General features: G+C 41.5%; 1 protein-coding gene across 1 annotated transcript in view; it reads right to left on the bottom strand.

Moving 5' to 3' along the window:
• Window positions 1–696: 696 nt before the first annotated feature.
• LOC126259553 (glutamate receptor 1-like) overlaps window positions 697–23,711 on the bottom strand; it is a 412,783-nt gene continuing 389,768 nt past the window's right edge. The window contains exons 15-19 of the mRNA XM_049956438.1: window positions 22,329–22,573; window positions 14,297–14,405; window positions 10,166–10,303; window positions 8,351–8,425; window positions 697–1,497 (exon numbers count right to left, since the gene is read on the bottom strand). Coding sequence (XP_049812395.1) covers window positions 1,423–1,497; window positions 8,351–8,425; window positions 10,166–10,303; window positions 14,297–14,405; window positions 22,329–22,573 — 642 coding nt within the window. The 3' untranslated portion in view covers window positions 697–1,422. The remainder of the gene's footprint in view (window positions 1,498–8,350; window positions 8,426–10,165; window positions 10,304–14,296; window positions 14,406–22,328; window positions 22,574–23,711) is intronic.

A 23,711-nucleotide genomic window follows, 5' to 3' on the forward strand; every position in this document is an offset into this window, starting at 1 on the left:
GAGAAGAAATTGAAAAAAAGAGATTAAGATGGTATGGGCATGTTAAGAGGATGCATGGACAGAGACTCCCCAAAATTATGGAAGAACTAAAGATGGATGGGAAAAGACGTAGAGGGCGCCCAAGAACACGGTGGAAAATGGGAGTGAGAATATCTGATGAAAGGAGAGGTGTGACCTGGCAGCAAGTGGAGGAAGAAAAGTGATGGGAGGACCGACCCAAATGGAGAGGACTCGTCAGCACCCAGACCCGGCAGTAGCTTGGAGCGGGATCCGGATATAGATAGACTAAAAGAGTATGCTCCCCTGTGTGGATAGTATTTTGGTTTATACTGAAAATAGTAGGCTGTTTAATAGTACAAGGGAGACATTACGATGTTCTGTTATGAAAATAGCTGCTGTAATGAGAATTAGAATCAGGTCGTAGACACATTAAGTCATCTGTAAATGTTTAATAAATATGTAACTGGGCTGAATAATACGTTTTTAAGACTATTGCAGGAAAGAAAGAAACTGTACACAAACAATTCCATTTATTCAAAATACACAATACACTCTGTGACGAGTTTCAAAAACCTTTCCTTTTGCTACTATTAACTGTAAGCAAACATGTATTTCTGAATGTTTTTTATTGCGTTTAAAGAACAAGTACGGGTATTTCAGTGGGTAAAAGGTGATATTTGTGCCAGATGAACATAGTGCAGATTTATCAACGATGTTTATACAAATGAAATAATTATATATATTTAGTGTATATACATTGCATATTATTACTGTGTGTTTCTCTGAAGTTTGATAAAAAATTTAGCATTGGATCTGCAATCTGTGAAAAGAGAGCGTCTTTATCCCAAAGACATATCTTTACCCGTGACAAAGCACTATCAATTTCTTTTAGAATTTAAGTTACCGTCTTCCATCTTTAATAGTTTATTATTAATATTAACATCATTCATCAACAGAAATTATAGTCCTTCATAGTACTCGATTTATGAAGACTGTTCAAATCCAGAATGAGATTTTCATTCTGCAACGGAGTGTGCGCTGATATGAAACTTCCTGGCAGATTAAAACTGTGTGCTGGACCGAGCACTTGCCCACGAAAGGCAAAGGTCCCGAGTTCGAGTCTCGGTCCGGCATACAGTTTTAATCTTCCAGGCAGTTTCACTGTTCAAATCACGGGAATGAGAAAAGGAAATTATGTGTAACTGAAGAAAAATATAATCCCGCTGTATGTAACAAATAGTTCTTCTTACGTATAAAATCTTATGAAAATTACTGCATTAACATTTGTACTGCTTGTTTGAAGTTTCCTCCTTCACATTCACTTTACGGGAAACTTCGTCAACGCACGAATTATCTTCGTGCATTATTGCACGCCTAGACGTCACGTTATGTACCCTATAACACTTCTCGATTACGCTCTCTTCAGACTTGAGTGTGCGTGTTGCAGTGAGGTTGGTCCATCTTTGTGTTGTTGATTCGGTGAGCTGGGGCATAGTACTGTAAACATAAGAGAACATGTCACTACACGAATCCACAGTCACAGCTCAGTACTTTAAATAGTTTTTTCATAAACATTTAACGCAAAAGGTAACAAGCCATTTAATGGGGTCTGGGATTTACAAGACTTTTATGGGCAATCAATGATTTTTCAGAAGTTCAATGCTCAAACAATCATTACAACTGAACTGGCTTTGATCTGTAAAGTCTTTTTCCTTATTGTGATCTAAGCCAGTCCAACTGATAACCTCTGCACTTACCTCTTTAAGTGATACTAGTAAATATAGATATTAATGGTCTTAAATGCAATATACGACTTTATGTATTACAAAAAATGTATTGTATTAATATATTCACAATAGTTTCTCTGACAAGTGTGATTACCATTTTTGCGTTTCTAAGTCGGTAGCCTTGAGCTATCAAAGAACAATGGTATGAATGTTTATCAACGGCCTTTGAAGCACTATACTTCAGATCTGGTTTCATGTTCAGCTAGCGTATTATGTCACCAGTGGATTCACTCGTCTGATAGCTTTTGATATAAACGTAGGTTAGTTCGGTTCAGTAACATATCCTGCATCATGAAGTATGAAATCTCTACGGGAGTTATTTGTGAACCATATTTACAACTAGTTTTCTTCCGAGCCGTACAAGTAAGCAAATAAATTGGTGAATTCAGTTCCTAGTTACATCCAATTATACTGATTATATGCAGTGAAATACTTCTTCTAATGAAGAATGAACGTTGCAGATAATATTGTTTCACAAATTATCTCAACTATTTTGGCCACTGAGATACGAAAAATTGTTACCGCTGACAGTGCACATGTTTATGTGGTAGTCAAATGAAAATGAAGCAAACGGAGAAAAGTAAGTAAATTATTATTTCAAAAGCAATCGCCGTAACTGTTAATACATTTTTTCCACTGAGAGACATGACAGTCAGAGCCCACATGGAAAAATGTTTTGCGGTTGCCTACGAAACCATGACTGTGCTAGGCATATACTTCTCCTACCGAAGAAATATACTAATAGGTATCAGATAGATTATATAATGGTAAGACAGAGATTTAGGAACCAGGTTTTAAATTGTAAGACATTTCCAGGGGCAGATGTGGATTCTGACCACAATCTATTGGTTATGAACTGCAGATTGAAACTGAAGAAACTGCAAAAAGGTGGGAATTTAAGGAGATGGGACCTGGATAAACTGAAAGAACCAGAGGTTGTAGAGAGTTTCAGGGAGAGCATAAGGGAACAATTGACAGGAATGGGGGAAAGAAATACAGTAGAAGAAGAATGGGTAGCTCTGAGGGATGAAGTAGTGAAGGCAGCAGAGGATCAAGTAGGTAAAAAGACGAGGGCTAATAGAAATCCTTGGGTAACAGAAGAAATATTGAATTTAATTGATGAAAGGAGAAAATATAAAAATGCAGTAAATGAAGCAGGCAAAAGGGAATACAAACGTCTCAAAAATGAGATCGACAGAAAGTGCAAAATGGCTAAGCAGGGATGGCTAGAGGACAAATGTAAGGATGTAGAGGCTTGTCTCACTAGGGGTAAGATAGATACTGCCTACAGGAAAATTAAAGAGACCTTTGGAGAGAAGAGAACCACATGTATGAATATCAAGAGCTCAGATGGCAACCCAGTTCTAAGCAAAGAAGGGAAGGCAGAAAGGTGGAAGGAGTATATAGAGGGTTTATACAAGGGCGATGTACTTGAGGACAGTATTATGGAAATGGAAGAGGATGTAGATGAAGATGAAATGGGAGATAAGATACTGCGTGAAGAGTTTGACAGAGCACTGAAAGACCTGAGTCGAAACAAGGCCCCGGGAGTAGATAGCATTCCATTAGAACTACTGATGGCCTTGGGAGAGCCAGTCATGACAAAACTCTACCATCTGGTGAGCAAGATGTATGAGACAGGCGAAATACCCACAGACTTCAAGAAGAATATAATAATTCCAATACCAAAGAAAGCAGGTGTTGACAGATGTGAAAATTACCGAACTATCAGTTTAATAAGTCACAGCTGCAAAATACTAACGCGAATTCTTTACAGACGAATGGAAAAACTGGTAGAAGCGGACGTCGGGGAAGATCAGTTTGGATTCCGTAGAAATGTTGGAACACGTGAGGCAATACTAACCTTACGACTTATCTTAGAAGAAAGATTAAGAAAAGGCAAACCTACGTTTCTAGCATTTGTAGATTTAGAGAAAGCTTTTGACAACGTTAACTGGAATACTCTCTTTCAAATTCTGAAGGTGGCAGGGGTAAAATACAGGGGCGAAAGGCTATTTTCAATTTGTACAGAAACCAGATGGCAGTTATAAGAGTCGAGGGGCATGAAAGGGAAGCAGTGGTTGGGAAAGGAGTGAGACAGGGTTGTAGCCTCTCTCCGATGTTATTCAATCTGTATATTGAGCAAGCAGTAAAGGAAACAAAAGAAAAATTCGGAGTAGGTATTAAAATTCATGGAGAAGAAGTAAAAACTTTGAGGTTCGCCGATGACATTGTAATTCTGTCCGAGACAGCAAAGGACTTGGAAGAGCAGTTGAACGGAATGGACAGTGTCTTGAAAGGAGGATATAAGATGAACATCAACAAAAGCAAAACGAGGATAATGGAATGTAGTCAAATTAAATCGGGTGATGGTGAGGGAATTAGATTAGGAAATGAGACACTTGAAGTAGTAAAGGAGTTTTGCTATTTAGGGAGTAAAATAACTGATGATGGTCGAAGTAGAGAGGATATAAAATGTAGACTGGCAATGGCAAGGAAATCGTTTCTGAAGAAGATAAATTTGTTAACATCGAGTATAGATTTAAGTGTCAGGAAGTCGTTTCTGAAAGTATTTGTATGGAGTGTAGCCATGTATGGAAGTGAAACATGGACGATAACCAGTTTGGACAAGAAGAGAATAGAAGCTTTCGAAATGTGGTGCTACAGAAGAATGCTGAAGATAAGGTGGGTAGATCACGTAACTAATGAGAAGGTATTGAATAGGATTGGGGAGAAGAGAAGTTTGTGGCACAACTTGACCAGAAGAAGGGATCGGTTGGTAGGACATGTTTTGAGGCATCAAGGGATCACAAATTTAGCATTGGAGGGCAGCGTGGAGGGTAAAAATCGTAGAGGGAGACCAAGAGATGAATACACTAAGCAGATTCAGAAGGATGTAGGTTGCAGTAGGTACTGGGAGATGAAGAAGCTTGCACAGGATAGAGTAGCATGGAGAGCTGCATCAAACCAGTCTCAGGACTGAAGACCACAACAACAACAAACCGAAGAAAATCGACGGCCATGAATATCTTTCTCCACTGTTCCAAAACTTAGAAATTGCGCAGGGCGGGTACATAATTTGCCAAGATTGTTTCGACTACGCTGCAAAATTTTCGTTGGTAAGATCTTGCACTTCCTTCATGTAGGTCAGATCTCTCCCCAAGCGATTTCCATATTTTTGGAGTCCTGAAGAAAGAAGCTCGTGACCATCGATTTCCTTCGGACGGAGTGGTGCACGCCTGGGTACAAACATGGTTACCTAGGCAACCGCAAACATTTTTCCATGAATGACAGTCTTATCTCACAGTGGGATAAATGTAGTAACAGTTAATCTGTCTCGTATGACTGCCCCGTATAGGATCATTGTTGAAAATATGCAACATGATGCAAAGAGCTTATACACATACTTGAATTTTTTAGGCTCTTTTGGTTCGTTTTTACAGTCGTAGGGCTCATACCTACATTCGTGAATATTTCTTTTAGATCTATAAGAATGACTTCATCCAGGTGGTACAGTTCCATGTCAGATGAAGTTCTGCGCGATCGTGTAATGAACTGATGGGAATAGGTTACAGAAAAGCACACAGAAAGTTTACAGGCTGGAGGAGACTGATGCAGATGATGTAATTACTATTTCTACAGTTTCAAATCCTACTACAGAAATTGATGGTAGTCTGGGTAACAATGCGTCATACGGAACAGTGGGTGAAATGTCTATTAAGAGATGAAACAGGTAAGGTAGACTTATTCTGTGTTTGAAAAAACGTTTCATAAAAGTTTTGGAACTGACTCAGATACTGAAGCGGCTGCAAAGGTAGATTTATATGCTTTCCTAAAGTTGGTTGTGAACCCTGTCCTTAGGGATATCCTCCTCCGATTGCGATTGCTAATTTCCTGCAGTTTTTCATACTTTTTCAGCACCATCCCAGAATTCATGGTGGACTTAGAAACACATAATAAATTGTGCAAAAAGTATGTAATGACGTGTACTTAATTGTTAAGCGGGATAGAACATTTTGTCACTTCAAGGATTAATGAAAATACTTAAGCGTGACCTTTGGTCTGTCAAAAATTTCTTTGCGAAGAAACAAAACCGCTTTGAAGCGACTATAGACTCGGTGTTCCTCATGTGTGACATTCCAAACGAAAACATTTCTGCAATAAGGTCACTGTAGTGCTTTCAGAGAAATGAAATAAAGAGCAGTTTGATTTCATATCCAGTTACAGCCAGGTTCGAGTAGCAGGATCCTTTAACGCGAAAACTAAAATCACATTTCAGCGTGATGGTTCAAAATTTCAAATAATATGTTTCAAAATTTCAAAGAAGTTGCTAGCAATTTCTGAATAGGGTTCAAAATTTCACAGAATGTCATTCAAAATTTCAATGAACTTACTAATACTTGATAGTTAATCAAATGTTAGTGTGTGAAACTAGGGAGAACACTAAGCACTTTAATACTGAACCAAGGCACTGAGCTGGGCATTTAGTCTGAGTAAAATGAATTATGATATTTGACGATTTGTGCAAATTCAGTCAACTTGCTTGGAATAGTGGGGAAAAAATCTTGTGATTTCGTGCAATGACATGCACCACTTCCAGGTGTCGGATAAGATTCTGTGACAGTACTAGCAGTTAACTTTCCCTGAGCGTGTACATCCAGTTCGGAATATATAATAACAGGAATGTACAATCGAAATGTTGTGGGAAGTCGACTTTTTATTGAAACGCATACGCTGATCATAAACACACAGCATGTGTAGAGCACAAGACTTGAAAAATAGTAAGCGACTTTTCGATGTGCATAAACGCATTTTCTTAAGCTACGTAATAGGGAAACTCTACCAGGCACACGTTCGAAAACAGACCCAGGCATTATGAAAAAAAATGAATGTACAAGCAGAGCTCAGGACATCAGGATCTATTGTATCGTGTGCCTCAGTAGTGTCTGTGAAGGCAGAAGTAGGGTAGGAGATAAGGCTTAACGTCGGGGGGTCAATGGAAATATTGGATAAGTTAGTAGAGCGAATGTAAAAGTGAGCGGTTCTAGGTGCTACAGTCTGGAGCCGCGCGACCGCAACGGTCGCAGGTTCGAATCCTGCCTCGGGCATGGATGTGTGTGATGTCTTTAGGTTAGTTAGGTTTAGGTAGTTCTAAGTTCTAGGGGACTGATGACCTCAGAAGTTTAGTCCCATAGTGCTCAGAGCCATTGTAAAAGTGAGCTCAAGACTCTATTTAGCATACGCTTTTGTGACAAAGTTCGTTCTACGAGGGCAAATCAAAAAGTAAAAGTAATTTTTTTAAAAAAGAAACATTTCATTGGAAACCAAAATTGCAGGAAATATCAGTTCTCTTAACAAATTCTTTCAGCCTTTATACACTCGGTCCATGTCATAGCAAACTTCCTAATTTCCTCGTGGAAGAAGCTTTGTGGTTTCAGTGGCGTCCGCAAAAGGTGACAGTCACTTTGAGTTAGGTCAGGACTGTACATGGTGTAAACTAGCAGCTCAAAGCCAATATTCTGAATGCACGAGATTGTTTTCCATGCTCTTTGAAGGTGGGCATTACCCTTTTTTTCTTTTTTTTTAGATTTTGGGTTTCTGATCTCGCATACCTAACAGTAGCTGTCACTATTCGGTGTTTGAGCTTTAGGAATATAATGAATCAGCAGTGGACATTTCACATCCTGAAACACTGTTATCAACTTTCCTGCAGAAGCTTGGCTTTCGAGCTTATTCACTGTAGGCAAAGATTGATGTTTCCACGCCATGCTCTGTTGCTTACTCTGTGGTTCATAATAACGGATCCACAACCAATCAGTGGCTACTATGCGATTGAGAATGTTTTCTTCTTCCTCTTCAAAACGAATTAAATGTGATTTCAACATTTCCAAATGCTGGTGTTCGTATTTCTCTTTTGTAAGTTGACGTGGTGCCCAATAGGCATAAACTTTGAGGTAATTTATACATGGACATCTGAAAATACTGAGCCCCGACTAATGTTCCACTCATGCGCAGTATCATTAATTCTGCTACGACGATCATCATGATGTAACTGTCTGTTTTCGAAGTGGACGGCCTATCCAAACGCTCTTCACGCAGAAAGACGCGCTTTCACTTTTAAAGTGATTGATATGCTCGCAATTTTTTTTATCTAGGAGAGCTATGTTTGTACTTCTTCTACACTCTGCGAATATTCTCATCAGTTTTCGTCCCTACAGAGTGCAAAAATGGAGTCACTTGCCTAATTTCTCCCTTGATGCGTACGGAAAATGAGCTACTCACAGTAAAATACTTCGAAATCACTTCGAAATAGAACTATTCACTGAACCAACACAGTTAACGCACAAGAGCGACAGTGAGGTTAGAGCATGTCAGAGTTATTTTAGCGCTGTCATCCTATGATGTAGAAATAAACCACCTTTACTTATTGACTTGCCCCCTTAGCACGATCCGTTTGCACAATGTGAAATATTCGTTTTTACATTACTCTTGAGATTTCTTTTGTATTAAAGTCTACCGTAAAGCTTCAAGAGGGGCTTTTTTTAGTATTTAGAATAACTTACCCTTCCTCCGTCGAAATCCATTCCTCCGCCTATAGTTAACCGAGCTTTTGCCTTTATGGCATCAGAGAGTGACATCTGTAAACGGAACGGAAACCGCATTAGCTACAAACGAGAAGACATGATGTTAAAAAGAGATGAACGGGAAATTAGGTCAGTTTACTAATTTAACACTTTAACAACAAACTTTATTAAAAAGGGCCACTCTTAATCGACTTAAATAAAATGACACTGTGAATAATTGCTGCTCCACAGGATCATTTCTGGACCAAAAAGTTTAAGCTGTACACAAAATTTCAGTGCTCATATCTAATTCCTCCACAGACTTACAGTTTGTTCAGTAAGATCGTGGTGGGGTCAATCAGCAGGAAAATGAATTTGATAACAAACTAAAAAATGTACATACATCGTATATGAACAGCATTTTTGAATGCTATTATAATTAATAACACATTCTGTCACCCACAGCGTCGATAATTGCTTCACACCTCCGAGACATGTTTGAAACCAAGGACAAACGTTCCTTTTTATGGCCTGTGAAAGAACTAAGGCGACACCTTTTACCATCTGTGTGTAATGTTGACCATGCTCCTACTTGACACACTGTAAGTAGTTGCAGAGATGCAAAAAAATAGATTAATTAAATGGATTTAACTAAGTGAAAAAGACCCAAGATAGGAGGAGGGGCAGCATCGGTGGTAAATTTTTAATCTGTATACTACAGATCGATTTCAGATACGGGTTGGCTATCTTCAGTGCAGTTATATTCAGGTTATGAGGACTCGTCAATAAAATAGCTCATGGTACCAAACTGCCATTACAAATAAGAAACAGTTGACAGTTTAACTATTTGTTATTTGTAATGGGAGTGAAGAATCATGTGCGATTTAATTTACCATGAGCCATCATGACTTGAATATAGTTGGACTGAACAAAGGTTGACAGCAGCTGAAATCGACCTGCAATAACCAGATAAAAAATTTACTATCACTGCAGCCCTTTCTCCTGTCTTGCATCTCATTAATACTGCCGTGGAGCTTGCTGTTCTTGAAGGAAAAGAACGTAAGTGAAAAAGATTGACTTCGGCTCCGGACAACGCTAAATATTGCCAAATGAATTGTTTTACGAGGCAGGAACTCGCCCCTACGATTGATGAGCGCTGGTACTATTGAAGTAGCATGGCATGATGTACCCATATCAACCACCTAAGCTCAGTTCGGTTTAGAGCCACTGTTGCTGCCACAGGTCTCTAAATACTAAATTTCGCATTTCAATATAGTTTAAAGAATACGCGATTACTTTTGTAGGTGATATAGGCATCACCTTGAAATTCAATCGTGTGTTCTTCCCACTGGGCTGAATGTGAAATGTACGTAAAATTTCGATATTTACTATGCTTCATTCTTCACGTTATTTCCTAGATTACAGGCGCCTTTAGGAACTCCTAATTGAAAGTAAAAATTCGCTAATTATTCGACACAAAACGCTCTTGCTGCTATTTTTATTTATACAGTACAGTTTTTTTGCAGTCCTCGAGGTGCTGAGATTTACAAGCACAACAACAAATTGAGGAGCAGAACGGCGTTCAGTTCATTTTTGCTGATTCTAACACGTGATTTCTTATAAAGCCTGCAACTACAACAGAGATCGGTAAACAAGCAAATTCATGACAGGTGCCCACAACGGATATATGCGTTGTGTCCCACAGTTTTATTGAATAAACAGTAATTATTCTTACAGAAGGTTTGTTCGTGCAGACCGCAAGGAGAATATAGTTATGCCAGCACACACATCGTTTTTGTTCATATGCCAACATACCTTTGTTTTGCTTGCTTCCATGTGAGACTTGTAACAAAATTCCAGCAAGGCTACCGCCATCGCCAGTAAGAGGCCGCCTATAAGTATGTAGAAAATGCCTGCGACGTTGCTCAGCGAAAGTTCGTTTCGGGATGCATCCTGTGAAGAAACCAAGGGTCACAAATCAAATCAAATTTTTTTGAGCTTTCTGGAAAGCGTGTTCATGATAAGATATATGCCCATGCTGTTATGTGGGTTGGTGGAATTCGTAAACGTCTGCCGCTGGGCGTGTATATCGCAACTCATTGCCAGTTCAGTGCCGCGTGTGTTGTTGAGTTGGCTTGTTCTGTTCATCTGCAGTGATTGTTTTTGTTCTTGTTTCTTTTTTTTATGATGACAAGTAAGTGAACAGCGTGCAGCTGTGAAATTTTGTTTTCTACTCGGTAGTAATGTTGCTGGAACTGTTTTTGTGTTGAAACGGCTGACCACGATGACACTTCTTGAAAAAATCAAGTATACGAGTGGTTTGCTCGATTTAAAAATAGTGACATGTCGATTGATAACAAAACTCGTTCTGGAAGCACATCAACTGCCCGAATCGACGAAAATATTGTAAAAAATCTAGAGTTTGTGCTCACAGACTGTCGACAGACAATTGATCAACTTTCAGAGATTAGCGGGTTATCTTGGAGCTCGGTTTAGCCCGATTTGTGGCAGACAGGAGGCTGGTTCTTCCACCACGACAACGCACCTGCACACACAGCCATTTCTGCTAGTTTTTGGCTAAAAGTGGCATGGTTCTGCTGCCCCATGCACCTTAGTCGCCTGACCTGGCTCCGTACGACTTTTCATGCATGAAAAGGAGCATGAAGGGACAACGATTTGACAACATTAAAGAAGTCAAGCAAAAAACGAGGTAGGTGCTGTCACCAATTCCTGAAGATGACTACGAAAAATGTTTAGAACAGTGGAAGCACCGGTGGGACAAATGTATTAATTGTAGTGGAGGGTACTTTGAAGGGGATGGGGCTGTTTTATAAACAATTTGAAAATATATAGCTTTTAAAAAATAGTTCCGTTTTTCTGATATCCCGTCGTATAAGAGGCGGTCAACTGAAAACGAGAAAAATGGAAAAAGTAAGTAAGCTGTTTATTATTTCATAAGGAATCTCCATAACTGTTAATATGTTTATCCCAGTGTTGGTGAAGAAGGTCAGTGCCTTCATGGAAACATGTTTGCAGTTGTCTACTGAACCATAACTGTACCCGGAAATGTACCTCTTCTGCTGAAGCAAATCAACCACCAGGAATGTCTATCTCCAGGGCTGCAGGAATACGAAAATCTCAAGTGGTGGGCCCACAAAATGTTGCCAAGAACGTTTCGACTACACTGCAGGTCGCTGGGAAGCCCTTACACATCCTCCACACAGTCCCGATCCGCCCCCCCCCCCCCCCCCCCTCCGCCGATGCGATTGCCATAGTTTTGAATACCTGAAGCAAGACATTCGTGATAATCGATTTGATTCGGACGTCTCGATACAATTATGGTTTCGTGGGCCATCGCAAACATTTATCCTTAAAGCCATTGACCGTCTTGTTTCAAAAATGGTTCAAATGGCTCTGAGCACTATGCGACTTAACTTCTGAGGTCATCAGTCGCCTAGAACTTAGAACTAATTAAACCTAACTAACCTAAGGACATCACACACATCCATGCCCGAGGCAGGATTCGAACCTGCGACCGTAGCGGTCACGCGGTTCCAGACTGAAGCGCCAAGAACCGCACGGCCACACCAGCCGGCGTCGTGTTTCACATTAGGATAGATGTATTAATAGTTGTGGCGATTACTTTTGAAACAACAAATAGTTTATTTGCCTTTTTGCCATCTGTCCCGTTTTCATTGGCTGCCCCTTATAGAAAGCTCAGTTTGATTCGTCGCGACAGCGTGTGAAAAATGAACATATCTAGTAGTTCAGTCTACTGCAGTGACGGCAAAGTCACGTAACTATGGAGGATACATCACAGATACTTAGATAGATATCCTTCGATATACTCACCTTGCAAGTTCCTTTTCCGTCAGTCTATTTCGAAGATGAGGTTACTATATGTTTCACATTCGCCATTAAACATTAAATTTCGTTTGTTCACTTTTCCACAACCTGACTACTTAGAAGTACGTGTTCAAGTGTTTTCTTTATAATATTTCAGTAACTTCCATAAAATATTCAATACTCTAACTTCACGGCTATTCCACACTATTGACATTCGGGGACTGATTGTCTAATGAGCTCAGGTTGGAGTAAATATTACGCATAAGCTTATCCAGTATCTCATTTACATTCGAACATCTTTGTGTTTTTTGCCGCCGAATTAAAATATGTGTATGAGCATTGTGGTCAGACACTGATGAACAAAAGCAGTTTGACCACCTGCGTAACAGCTGGATTGTACATCTTTGCAACGAATAACATCGCTGATTGTATCAGGGTCCTATTGTTTGCTGATAGGTTTGTGGAGGTATGTAGCTTTAGATTCTATAACAATAATGTCGTGTGACGAGGACTTCCCGTCGGGTAGACCGTTCGACTGGTGCAAGTCTTTCGATTTGACGCCACTTCGGCGACTTGCGCGTCGATGGAGATGAAATGATGATGATTAGGACAACACAACACCCAGTCCCTGAGCAGAGAAAATCTCCGGCCCAGCCGGGAATCGAACCCGGGCCCTTAGAACTGACCGCCTGTCGCGCTGACCACTCAGCTACCGGGAGCGGACTTTAGATTCTATACACAGGTCATGTAATTCACGTAAATAACGGGTCTTAGTTTGCCTAAGCTTAGATGGCGCCAGACAGAGACCCAGACGGGTTCCATAGAGTTTACATAAGCCGAATTTGATAGCCGAGACATCAACATGAGTTCACTATAACGTTCCTCAAACCTCTGTAGCACGGTTCTGGTTGCGAGGCACAGACAATTACACTGCTGAAGGATGACATCGCCGTCGGGGAAGACATTAAGCATGAAGGGAAGCAGGTGGTTCGCAGCTGTCAGCGTGTCTTCGATTACTGCCACAGGCCCATTGCAAGGGCAGAAGACTGCCTCCCATAGCACAGTACTGCTCCCACCAGCATGCGTCCGTCGTGCTCTGCACTTTCGAGCCGTCTTTCACCTCGATGACGGCGTTTGTGGAGACGACTTGTGACCTAGTGTAGCAAAAACGTGATTCACTCGAAGATCAAACATGTAGCCATTGATTGAAGGTCTGATTCCTATGGTCTCGTGCCCCACTGCAATCATAATTGATGATGTCGTTGGGACAACATGTAAATACATAGGGATGGTGTGCTGCGGAGCTGCATGTTCAACAATGCACGATGAACGTGTGCTCCGAAACGCTTGTGGGTGCACTAACATTGTGCTCATTCGCCAGAAATGCCGCAGATCCATCCTATTTTGCAGAGCAGAGAAGCCTCTGAACCCCACCTTCTGTGAAAAATCGTGGACGTCTGACCATTTAGCACCTAGTGGTAGTTTCACTACCCTTCTATCTCTTTACGTAGATGCTCACGACAGTAGCACGTGAACATTCTATCAGCTTCGGCGTTTTCGAGATATTCGTTCACAGGCTCTGCTTAATAATAATGTGTCCTTTGTCGAAGTCGCTTATCCCAATGAATTTCCCAATTTGCAGCCCATATCTTCGCTAGGGTGATCGTCCGTCCGTGTCTGCTCCGATTACGTACTTTGTTACAGCGTCATGTGCCCTGAACGCCACCAGGTGGCATTTGACGTTGCGATGGGCAGTGGTCATAACGTTTTGGTATGTCAGTGTATTTACTCCTCAGATATTGAAGCTGTATTGGCTGCGAGAGTAGAAGGTACGATTAAAGAGATCAGACGTCCAACACATTTGCAGTTTTGTGAAATTTAACATGAGACTAGAATTAAAAAGAAGTTAATCAACAAACTTTCAAGAAACTGTTGTGATAAAAAGGCTAATGCTGATAAGACAAATAGAATGTCAACAGCAGCATGTTATAGAGGACACTTAAAGGATATGACATTGTATCTTTAGTATTATTTTAAAGATAAGTTATTTACTACGTTAAACATCAGTAGCATGTAATGATCTCAAGCAGCGCTCATTACCTGTTTGTCGCTGTGCTTGCATTCCGTACGGTCGTACCACCACCTATTCTTCAGTTTAGTGAGGTCACCATTTTCAGTAAGAGACAGCACAGCAAGATTTATTTCGTCCCTGCAATACGAGCATCAAATGAGTTGTTAACTGTAATGGGTCTTCAAATTAGTTAGCTAATTGCCAGAAATAAATAACAGTGCTTATAGTCTGGTAAAAGTGGAAGAATTCCACCAGAATCATTTTGCAGTAGCCATAAAATGAGAAAATTAGCATCTGTTCGTTGTTCTGATTTAACTACGACGATCTATTTTAGTCTTGACTTTCATGTCACTGAAAGACACAATAATTAACTTGAGAGAATTGTATGTGAAGTTGTGTAGTAAGGAAGCTGGTAATCGATTTTAATCAAGAGACTGCTCTTCAAGGAAATACATTATTATGCTGTTACGTCCTTTTCTTCGATCAACTTGTGAATGATGTTAGTAAAACAGTAATGAAGGCAGCCTAATGAAGAAACCAATACAGGTCAAATGTCTCTGACCACTATGGGACTTAATTTCTAAGATCATCAGTCCCCTGGAACTTAGAACTACTTGAACCTAACTAACCTAAGGACATCACACACATCCATGCCCGAGGCAGGATTCGGACCTGCGACCGTAGCGGTCGCGCGGTTCCAGACTGTAGCGCCTAGAACCGCTCGGCCACCCTGGCCAGCAAACCAGTGGATCTGGGATATGTTTTTTCAGAAGTAGACATGCACCAACTGCGAAATTCACTGACGGTACGAGTCATTTTCTTATATTTACCATTAGATTTTCATTAAATTCATGATCTGTATATCAGAAACTATTCAGATGCTATACATACTTGTTATTAACAGCCGTAAACCTTACATACAGGTACCGAACTATAACGCCCGATCCCTCGGAAATATTACAGCGTAGCATTCTGTCTCGAGGTACGTCAAAAAATAGAGTAACTTTTTTAAAGTAAAAGCAGCCCTTGGACGAGACAAAGTAGTCAGTGCTTAGACATAATTCTTTTGAAACAAATATACTATGGCGAATGAGAAATTCCGACGTCAGTTGCAATTGGACATTGAAATAAATCCAACGGCGACAAGTGAAAACTTGTGTCAGACCGGCACTCAAAGCCGGATTTCCAGATTTTCGCGAGCGGTTGCTTTAACAACTTCGACTATCTGAGCACGCTTCCCGTCCAACCCAGATATTCCATTATTAACACTCTGCATATGTAGTGTCTCCCAGTCAAGTATCCTAATTACTCGCAGCCTCACCTGATTCCCGCAAGAGGTAAATCAAGAGTGCATCCGCACAGAAGTTATCATTATTTGCGATCAAGGCTTATATATTTATTAGTATGCTGTCTGTTCTTTCGGTCACAGACACCACACATAGAAAGATATACTATGTTCCTTTTTGTATATTTAGGTGTTGTTGTAGGTGCGTTTATAGAACACACTGAAGTACAGTTTTATTGTGTCTATTTTATTGTTTCTATTTTTAAGAGTAGATAACGTAAACTATGTTCTTCTCCTAAATACAGGGACGGAACATATTGTCTTAATCATATACGGACAGCAATACACTTGTAATTAAAGTTCCAGTAAAGGTATTGTTGTCTAATTATCCCTTTCTCGCCGGCGACGCGATTGTTACGTTGTGCGCTGTGCACGAGCGGTAGTCCCGCCCGGCCGTGCCCGCTGTACAGCCCATTTTTCGCGCTCTCCTCGGCGCTACTGTGTCCTGCTTTCACAGTCGCAGTGTTATCGCATTCATTGGACATTGGACATTATACTATATATTTATTCGGGGTCTGGAACCGCAAGACCGCTACGGTCGCAGGTTCGAATCCTGCCTCGGGCATGGATGTTTGTGATGTCCTTAGGTTAGTTAGGTTTAACTAGTTCTAAGTTCTAGGGGACTAATGACCTCAGCAGTTGAGTCCCATAGTGCTCAGAGCCATTTGAACCATTTTGAACCATTTATTCGGGAAAATATTTATACAGATCAAACACGTTTTTGATATTGTGTGTCGTGTCTGTGCACAAATCCAAGTGTGGGGATGTCAATGGAACAGCTGGAGTAGCACGTGTACCTGATATACACTCCTGGAAATTGAAATAAGAACACCGTGAATTCATTGTCCCAGGAAGGGGAAACTTTATTGACACATTCCTGGGGTCAGATACATCACATGATCACACTGACAGAACCACAGGCACATAGACACAGGCAACAGAGCATGCACAATGTCGGCTCTAGTACAGTGTATATCCACCTTTCGCAGCAATGCAGGCTGCTATTCTCCCATGGAGACGATGGTAGAGATGCTGGATGTAGTCCTGTGGAACGGCTTGCCATGCCATTTCCACCTGGCGCCTCAGTTGGAACAGCGTTCGTGCTGGACGTGCAGACCGCGTGAGACGACGCTTCATCCAGTCCCAAACATGCTCAATGGGGGACAGATCCGGAGATCTTGCTGGCCAGGGTAGTTGACTTACACCTTCTAGAGCACGTTGGGTGGCACGGGATACATGCGGACGTGCATTGTCCTGTTGGAACAGCAAGTTCCCTTGCCGGTCTAGGAATGGTAGAACGATGGGTTCGATGACGGTTTGGATGTACCGTGCACTATTCAGTGTCCCCTCGACGATCACCAGTGGTGTACGGCCAGTGTAGGAGATCGCTCCCCACACCATGATGCCGGGTGTTGGCCCTGTGTGCCTCGGTCGTATGCAGTCCTGATTGTGGCGCTCACCTGCACGGCGCCAAACACGCATACGACCATCATTGGCACCAAGGCAGAAGCGACTCTCATCGCTGAAGACGACACGTCTCCATTCGTCCCTCCATTCACGCCTGCCGCGACAGCACTGGAGGCGGGCTGCACGATGTTGGGGCGTGAGCGGAAGACGGCCTAACGGTGTGCGGGACCGTAGCCCAGCTTCATGGAGACGGTTGCGAATGGTCCTCGCCGACACCCCAGGAGCAACAGTGTCCCTAATTTGCTGGGAAGTGGCGGTGCGGTCCCCTACGGCACTGCGTAGGATCCTACGGTCTTGGCGTGCATCCGTGCGTCGCTGCGGTCCGGTCCCAGGTCGACGGGCACGTGCACCTTCCGCCGACCACTGGCGACAACATCGATGTACTGTGGAGACCTCACGCCCCACGTGTTGAGCAATTCGGCGGTACGTCCACCCGGCCTCCCGCATGCCCACTATACGCCCTCGCTCAAAGTCCGTCAGCTGCACATACGGTTCACGTCCACGCTGTCGCGGCATGCTACCAGTGTTAAAGACTGCGATGGAGCTCCGTATGCCACGGCAAACTGGCTGACACTGACGGCGGCGGTGCACAAATGCTGCGCAGCTAGCGCCATTCGACGGCCAACACCGCGGTTCCTGGTGTGTCCGCTGTGCCGTGCGTGTGATCATTGCTTGTACAGCCCTCTCGCAGTGTCCGGAGCAAGTATGGTGGGTCTGACACATCGGTGTCAATGTGTTCTTTTTTCCATTTCCAGGAGTGTAAAAGCAGCTGCTATAGGTATTTTATGTTCGTCGTCAGATTCGGCCGATGATTCGCCTTCATCTTCAAAGCCACCACTCAGTATGAGAGAAGGAGCTTCCTCCACAGTATATCGCTATCTGCCATATCACTTCTAGCACAAACTTACTGAGGTTAACAACACGTCACTTCAGGTCAGAAACAAGGCGGGAAATGAGCAGTGCAACTCAGGCAAACCAACGCTTTGAAACTGAATGTAACTGCCATATAGTGACTGTTGTTGACAAAAGATTTTGAATATAGCCGCTCGATGGTGCATAGGTCAAACTTCCATACGAGTCGAGCGCAGTAAAGCGGAGAAATACGACGCGAGGCGGAACTGCCACAGCATTCCACCGGCTGGGGAGCACGGGCCGCACTCGACTGCTGCAGCAGTCCACCTGCTGAGCGACACATTCGCTCCCGACTTCTACAGAATTTCACCGTAGCGAAAGGGTTAAATGTATAAGATAGAGCGGTACCGCAGGTCTTAGCATATTATTAGTTAGATACTTTTGATATTAATGTGTTGTTTCGAAAGCGAAGAATGAAGCAGAAGACTACATGTAAGATAAAAACTGTCTTTCGCATTATTTCTAGGATAACGTGTTTATCAAAGAAGGAAACGTATAGAAGAAATGTATATAACAGATAGTATCTGATCGTGGGAATAGAAAATGTATTATTCACAAATGAGATTAGCGATAAACATCATAAAATTGGGGCCCCGTAGTAAATATGCCAGAATTACCCTACCTTGGAAGCGAAATAAAAAAAGACAGAAGAGGCAAGGACGCTAAAAGAATCAAACTGGCACAGTCACTGAGCGCATTCAGAATAGGTTCTGACTCTGCTAAAGAGTCTGCGCTGATTTGAATCTTTCTAGCAGATTGAAACTATGTGCTGGATTGGGATTCGAAATCGGAACCTTTGCCTTTCGCGGGAAAGTTCTCTACCGACTAAGCTGTCCAAGAGTGATTCACAACCCGCCGTCACAGTTTAATTCCACTACTTATCTTATAGCTTCCAACCTTTCAAACTCCACACAATTTCTGGTGCACATCTTTCTGGAGTAGGACTCCTGGAAGAAAGGATAGTGCTCAGAAACTGTTCAGTCACTGATGTAGAGAGAAGTTTGGAATGTATGAGAGAGGTACTGACGGGAGTAAAGCTGTGAAGGCGGGTCTTGAGTTGTGTCTGAAGAGTCCATCAGAAGAGCACTTGCCCACGCAAGACGAAGATTCTACGCTCGAGTCCCAGTAGTGCACAGTTTAATCTACTAGGAAGAGAGCATTCCTCACTAAAAGAAAGCCACTAGTGTCAAACATATATCTTGAGGAAGACATTTTTGGGAATGTACATCTGGAGCATACCAGTGCATGAAAGTGGATTATGGACTCTGGGTAAACCGGAAAAGAACTGAATTGAATTCTTAGAGACGTAGTAGAATAAATGGGCGCTGAAAATTAAGTAGGCTGGCATGATAAGAGATGAGCATGTCCCTGCAAAGAGTGCAAGGAAAGGAATGTCTAGAAAATACTGGCTAGATTATTGTACATATGCTTAGCTAGAAATCCGTGGAGGGAAAAACTGTAATGGAAGGTAGGGACTGTAATATACCTAACAAATAACGGAGGTCTTTGGGTGTAAATGCTACCCTTAGAATTTGGCACGGCGGAGGAAGTTGGGAAGTTGTTAAAGGCTGCATTAAATCGGAACACTAGTGACTCCTCCACTCCCCCCCCCCCCCCCCCTCCCGGCACACAAAACTTCAAATACAATTAAAAACGTTCAATCTTTCCATGTGTTGTTCGATCAACAACACTAAGTGATTGGACTACAATTAAGCAGGGGCGCTGCAGGTTCTCATGTTAATAGAGGTAAAACATTTTCCCCATAGACATGATTCAGAAAATATGAGGGCATTTTTCTCCTATTAGTTTCTTTAGTGCTCTTAATACCTGGTCAGTGTTATAAACAGTACAATTAAGCAAAGCCTACTTTTATGTTCCCAGATTTTTAGTTTTCTAGCTATTTACGTTATTTCCTGTAGGTCCAGTCATAGATCCTATTCTTTCAATTACTTGTTTTTCTGTCATTAAAAAATTCGTGTGGATAATATTTCCCACATGTTACACTTTTGGATCGGTACCACAAGCTTCATCATTGAATTTCGAATCGATTTGTTTGGAAACTTCCCCGTGTTCCTGTTTGCGCACAACCTGCAGGATAGTGCAAAATATAAAACTATACAGTTTATTTCAGATTAGTTTGCCAATGGAGCCTGGGGAAAAGAGGAAGAAGAAGACTCCACGGGGTGGGAGACGTGAGAGGAGGAATGCTTTGTTTTTTTTTTTTTTTTTTGTCTAACACTACTGACAAATGAGGCGAGCACGTGTATCGCATCAGTTAGTAGCTTTGGTACAAATGACACACGGAAGTCACAGCAATTTGTGAAAGGGCATTAAAGAGACTTTCATGTTCGATGTGTTGCTTACTTGCAGTTGTGAACATTAAATTAACTGAAGACTGTTATACAATAATTACTCAAAGAGTGCCACTCATAATTAGATCGCACAGGTTGGCAGACGTTCCAATGACGACGAGTATCTATTTATGCCGACAAGTACCAATCAACAGTCTCACAATAAAAATGAAAAGAAATATAGCACAATATGCTACTTCAATATAGCACCTGACGATTATTTGAATTTTGAAGGACGAAGCCTTTGTCAAGTGTGTTTTCTCGTGGAAATGTTTTGTTACACCAATAGTCATTTTAGGTTTGTGAAGATGTGTGTACTGAATGACGTGGGAACTGAAAGGGTAACTTTTTCATTCCCTAGGCAGGCAACATTTCCGAGACAGAACGCACACCATGGATATCCTTCTTAATATGACCGCGTACACGTATAACAGTTTCGTCATTCAGTCTATCGGCAGCTTCATTTCATTTTGTTATAGCTTATTACTAAGGCCTGGACTTTGTTGCCATGTGATCTTCCTTTCCTTAGAGCTACGCATTATTCAAAAATACTAAAAATCTTGACTTTTCTGACTGTAGACATGTATATGTATGTTTTATTTTTCATCATGTACATTCTGTATAGTATTTAATTTTTAAAGGATATGTCATTTTCTAGATTTTACTTTGTTTTTTTAAGTTTGTATTTAACGTCAGATCAATTCATTCCTTTAATAGTGGCCAAAACGAACAATTCACATCCTTCCAGATAAAAGCAACATTGTTTTTCAAGATATATTAGTACATGTCGAAAATAAATTAATGGATCATCTGTTTATTGTCATTGTCACATCATTTACTAACGTTAACTTGTACAAGGAATGAATATTGTAACAAAAATATCGACATTTTGTATCGATATTGTACCAAACATAACGTCTGTTACTGAAATATCGATACCTACATGTCGATATTTTAGATTAGCTTTGAAACTAAAGGAAAATATCTTAAGTATACGCTTCAGTTATTTCAGAAAATGTTGGAAGATTTTTTAACTACAAGCACATCTTTTCCGTGCATGTTCCCTTACTTTAGAGAACCTCTGCGTGCTGTTTATACCTGCATTTGCTCTGAGGTGGTTCTTCCGTTTTGGGCACACCTTCGAAGCGTGAGATTTCTGAAAGAAAGCCGTAGCGATTTAAATTGTTCCAGCCTTCTCCAAAGTTTATCATTACCCTATATCATTTTATAACTCACTTTACTAATGTTTTGAGTAAATTTTATATACTTTTATCGAAGTAGAGAGGGTATAAAATGTAGAGTGGCAATGGAAAGGAAAGCGTTTCTGAAGAAGAGAAATTTGTTAACATCGAGTATAGATTTAAGTGTCAAGAAGTCGTTTCTGAAAGTATTTGTATGGAGTGTAGCCATGTATGGAAGTGAAACGTGGACGATAACTAGTTTGGACAAGAAGAAAATAGAAGTTTTCGAAATGTGGTGCTATAGAAGAATGCTGAAGATTAGATGGTTAGATCATATAACTAATGAGGAGGTATTGAATAGGATTGGGGAGAAGTTTGTGGCACAACTTGACTGGGAGAAGGGATCGGTTGGTAGGACATGTTCTGAGGCATCAAGGATTCACCAATTTAGTATTGGAGGGCAGCGTGGAGGGTAAAAATCGTAGAGGGAGACCAAGAGATGAATACACCAAGCAGATTCAGAAGGATGCAGATTGCAGTAGGTACTGGGAGATGAAGAAGCTTGCACAGGACAAAGTAGCATGGAGAGCTGCATCAAACCAGTCTCAGTTCTGAAGACCACAACAACAACAACATCGATATTTTCAGGTCATTTCGGTGACAATTTTCTAGGTAATTAAAATTATAAAAATTGAATCCCTGTGGTTACAGGTCTTTTTCATGTTCGTAAACTAAATGAATTCTCACTAGGAGCGGCTGCCCCACTCCCATCCCTGCGGATCCCACTGCAGTGAGAAGTGCGTACCTGAGAGGTGAACCCAGTGGAGTCGCTACGCCGAAGCCCTTGGCGTCCAGGTTGCGGCCGACCTTCATGGTGTCGCAGGGCTCCCTCTCGTTGATGTAGTCGTTCTTAGGGGACTCGATCAGAAGAGCGTACTTCCCTTTCGAGTTGCGGACGCGTCTGATGCCCTCGTCGTACGTGGGCACGAACACGTGCTTACGGGAGTTCATGAACTCCCACATTTTGCTGTACAGCGTGATCTGCGACCTCTGTCAGAATAATAAAGGAGTTTATTAATACAAGTAATTGAAGCGCAGTGTGAACAGTGAAGGAGAAAAGATACTGCTATTGCACTGAAAGGTACCGATTACACATCTGGTTAAACGTTAAAGTTCAGTAGCTTTTGCTCTTAATTTAATTGTCGTATTTGGCAGTGAGCGTTTTGAGTTATCAAAGCATTGTGTTGTACTTCGTGGTATACGTAAACATAAAATATTAGTTATGCAGATATACACTGAGGTGGCAAGAGTCATGGGATACCTCCTAATATCGTGTCAGACCTCCTTGTCCCAGAGCAGAGCAACAGCTCGACGTGACATGCAGTCAACAAATCGTCGGAAGTCCCCCGCAGAAATATTCACCCGTGCTGCCTGTATATCCGTCCATAACTGTGTTAGCGGGAAACCTCTCCTTAAAAAAATGAATTACTGTGCTGATAAACCTCTACGTTGTTTGATTTTCAAACAGCTGAGCAAAACTGAACGTACTCAGACATCACTCTCTTTATCTGTTCTGATCAACACTAAACTGACACACAATATTTTTAGCGCAACGCAATCTGAGTTTCAAAAATCCCTACAAAAGAATGGCCCTGACTAACAATAACCTATACCTTTCATGAATCACTTACCTCACAAAAATCTTCATTACTCGAACTACTGCAATACAGCGAGCCAGCTAAATAAAAGATTCTACCTCCTGAAGGCACTAACTACTGATAGGCATAGTCAGCAAATGGAAGATTTTGATAGAGAACAAACAATGTATTTACCTTAATAATGTTCAAAAGTCATAATATATATATCAGTGCATGATATCCAGTATTACAAAGTTACTCTTTCTGGCGGACATACGTCCAGATCGTCCGCTCTTAAAATTCTGCCATCTCTCTCCCCACATCCACCACTGCTGGCGGCTCACCTCCAACTGCGCAACGCTATGCGCTGTTCACATCCAACTGCCCAACACTACAATAGCGAATATTTCAACAATGCAAACCAGCCACAGACTGCACACAGCACAGTCAGTGATTTTCAAATAGAGCGCTACGTGGCGTTACCAACATGAAAACCTAAACAGCCTTCTTACAAGTGTTTCTGGTACACGCACCTGTGGACGTAAATACCT

Source organism: Schistocerca nitens, chromosome 5, assembly GCF_023898315.1.
Source record: "Schistocerca nitens isolate TAMUIC-IGC-003100 chromosome 5, iqSchNite1.1, whole genome shotgun sequence".
In the NCBI taxonomy this organism is placed as follows: Eukaryota; Metazoa; Arthropoda; class Insecta; order Orthoptera; family Acrididae; genus Schistocerca; species Schistocerca nitens.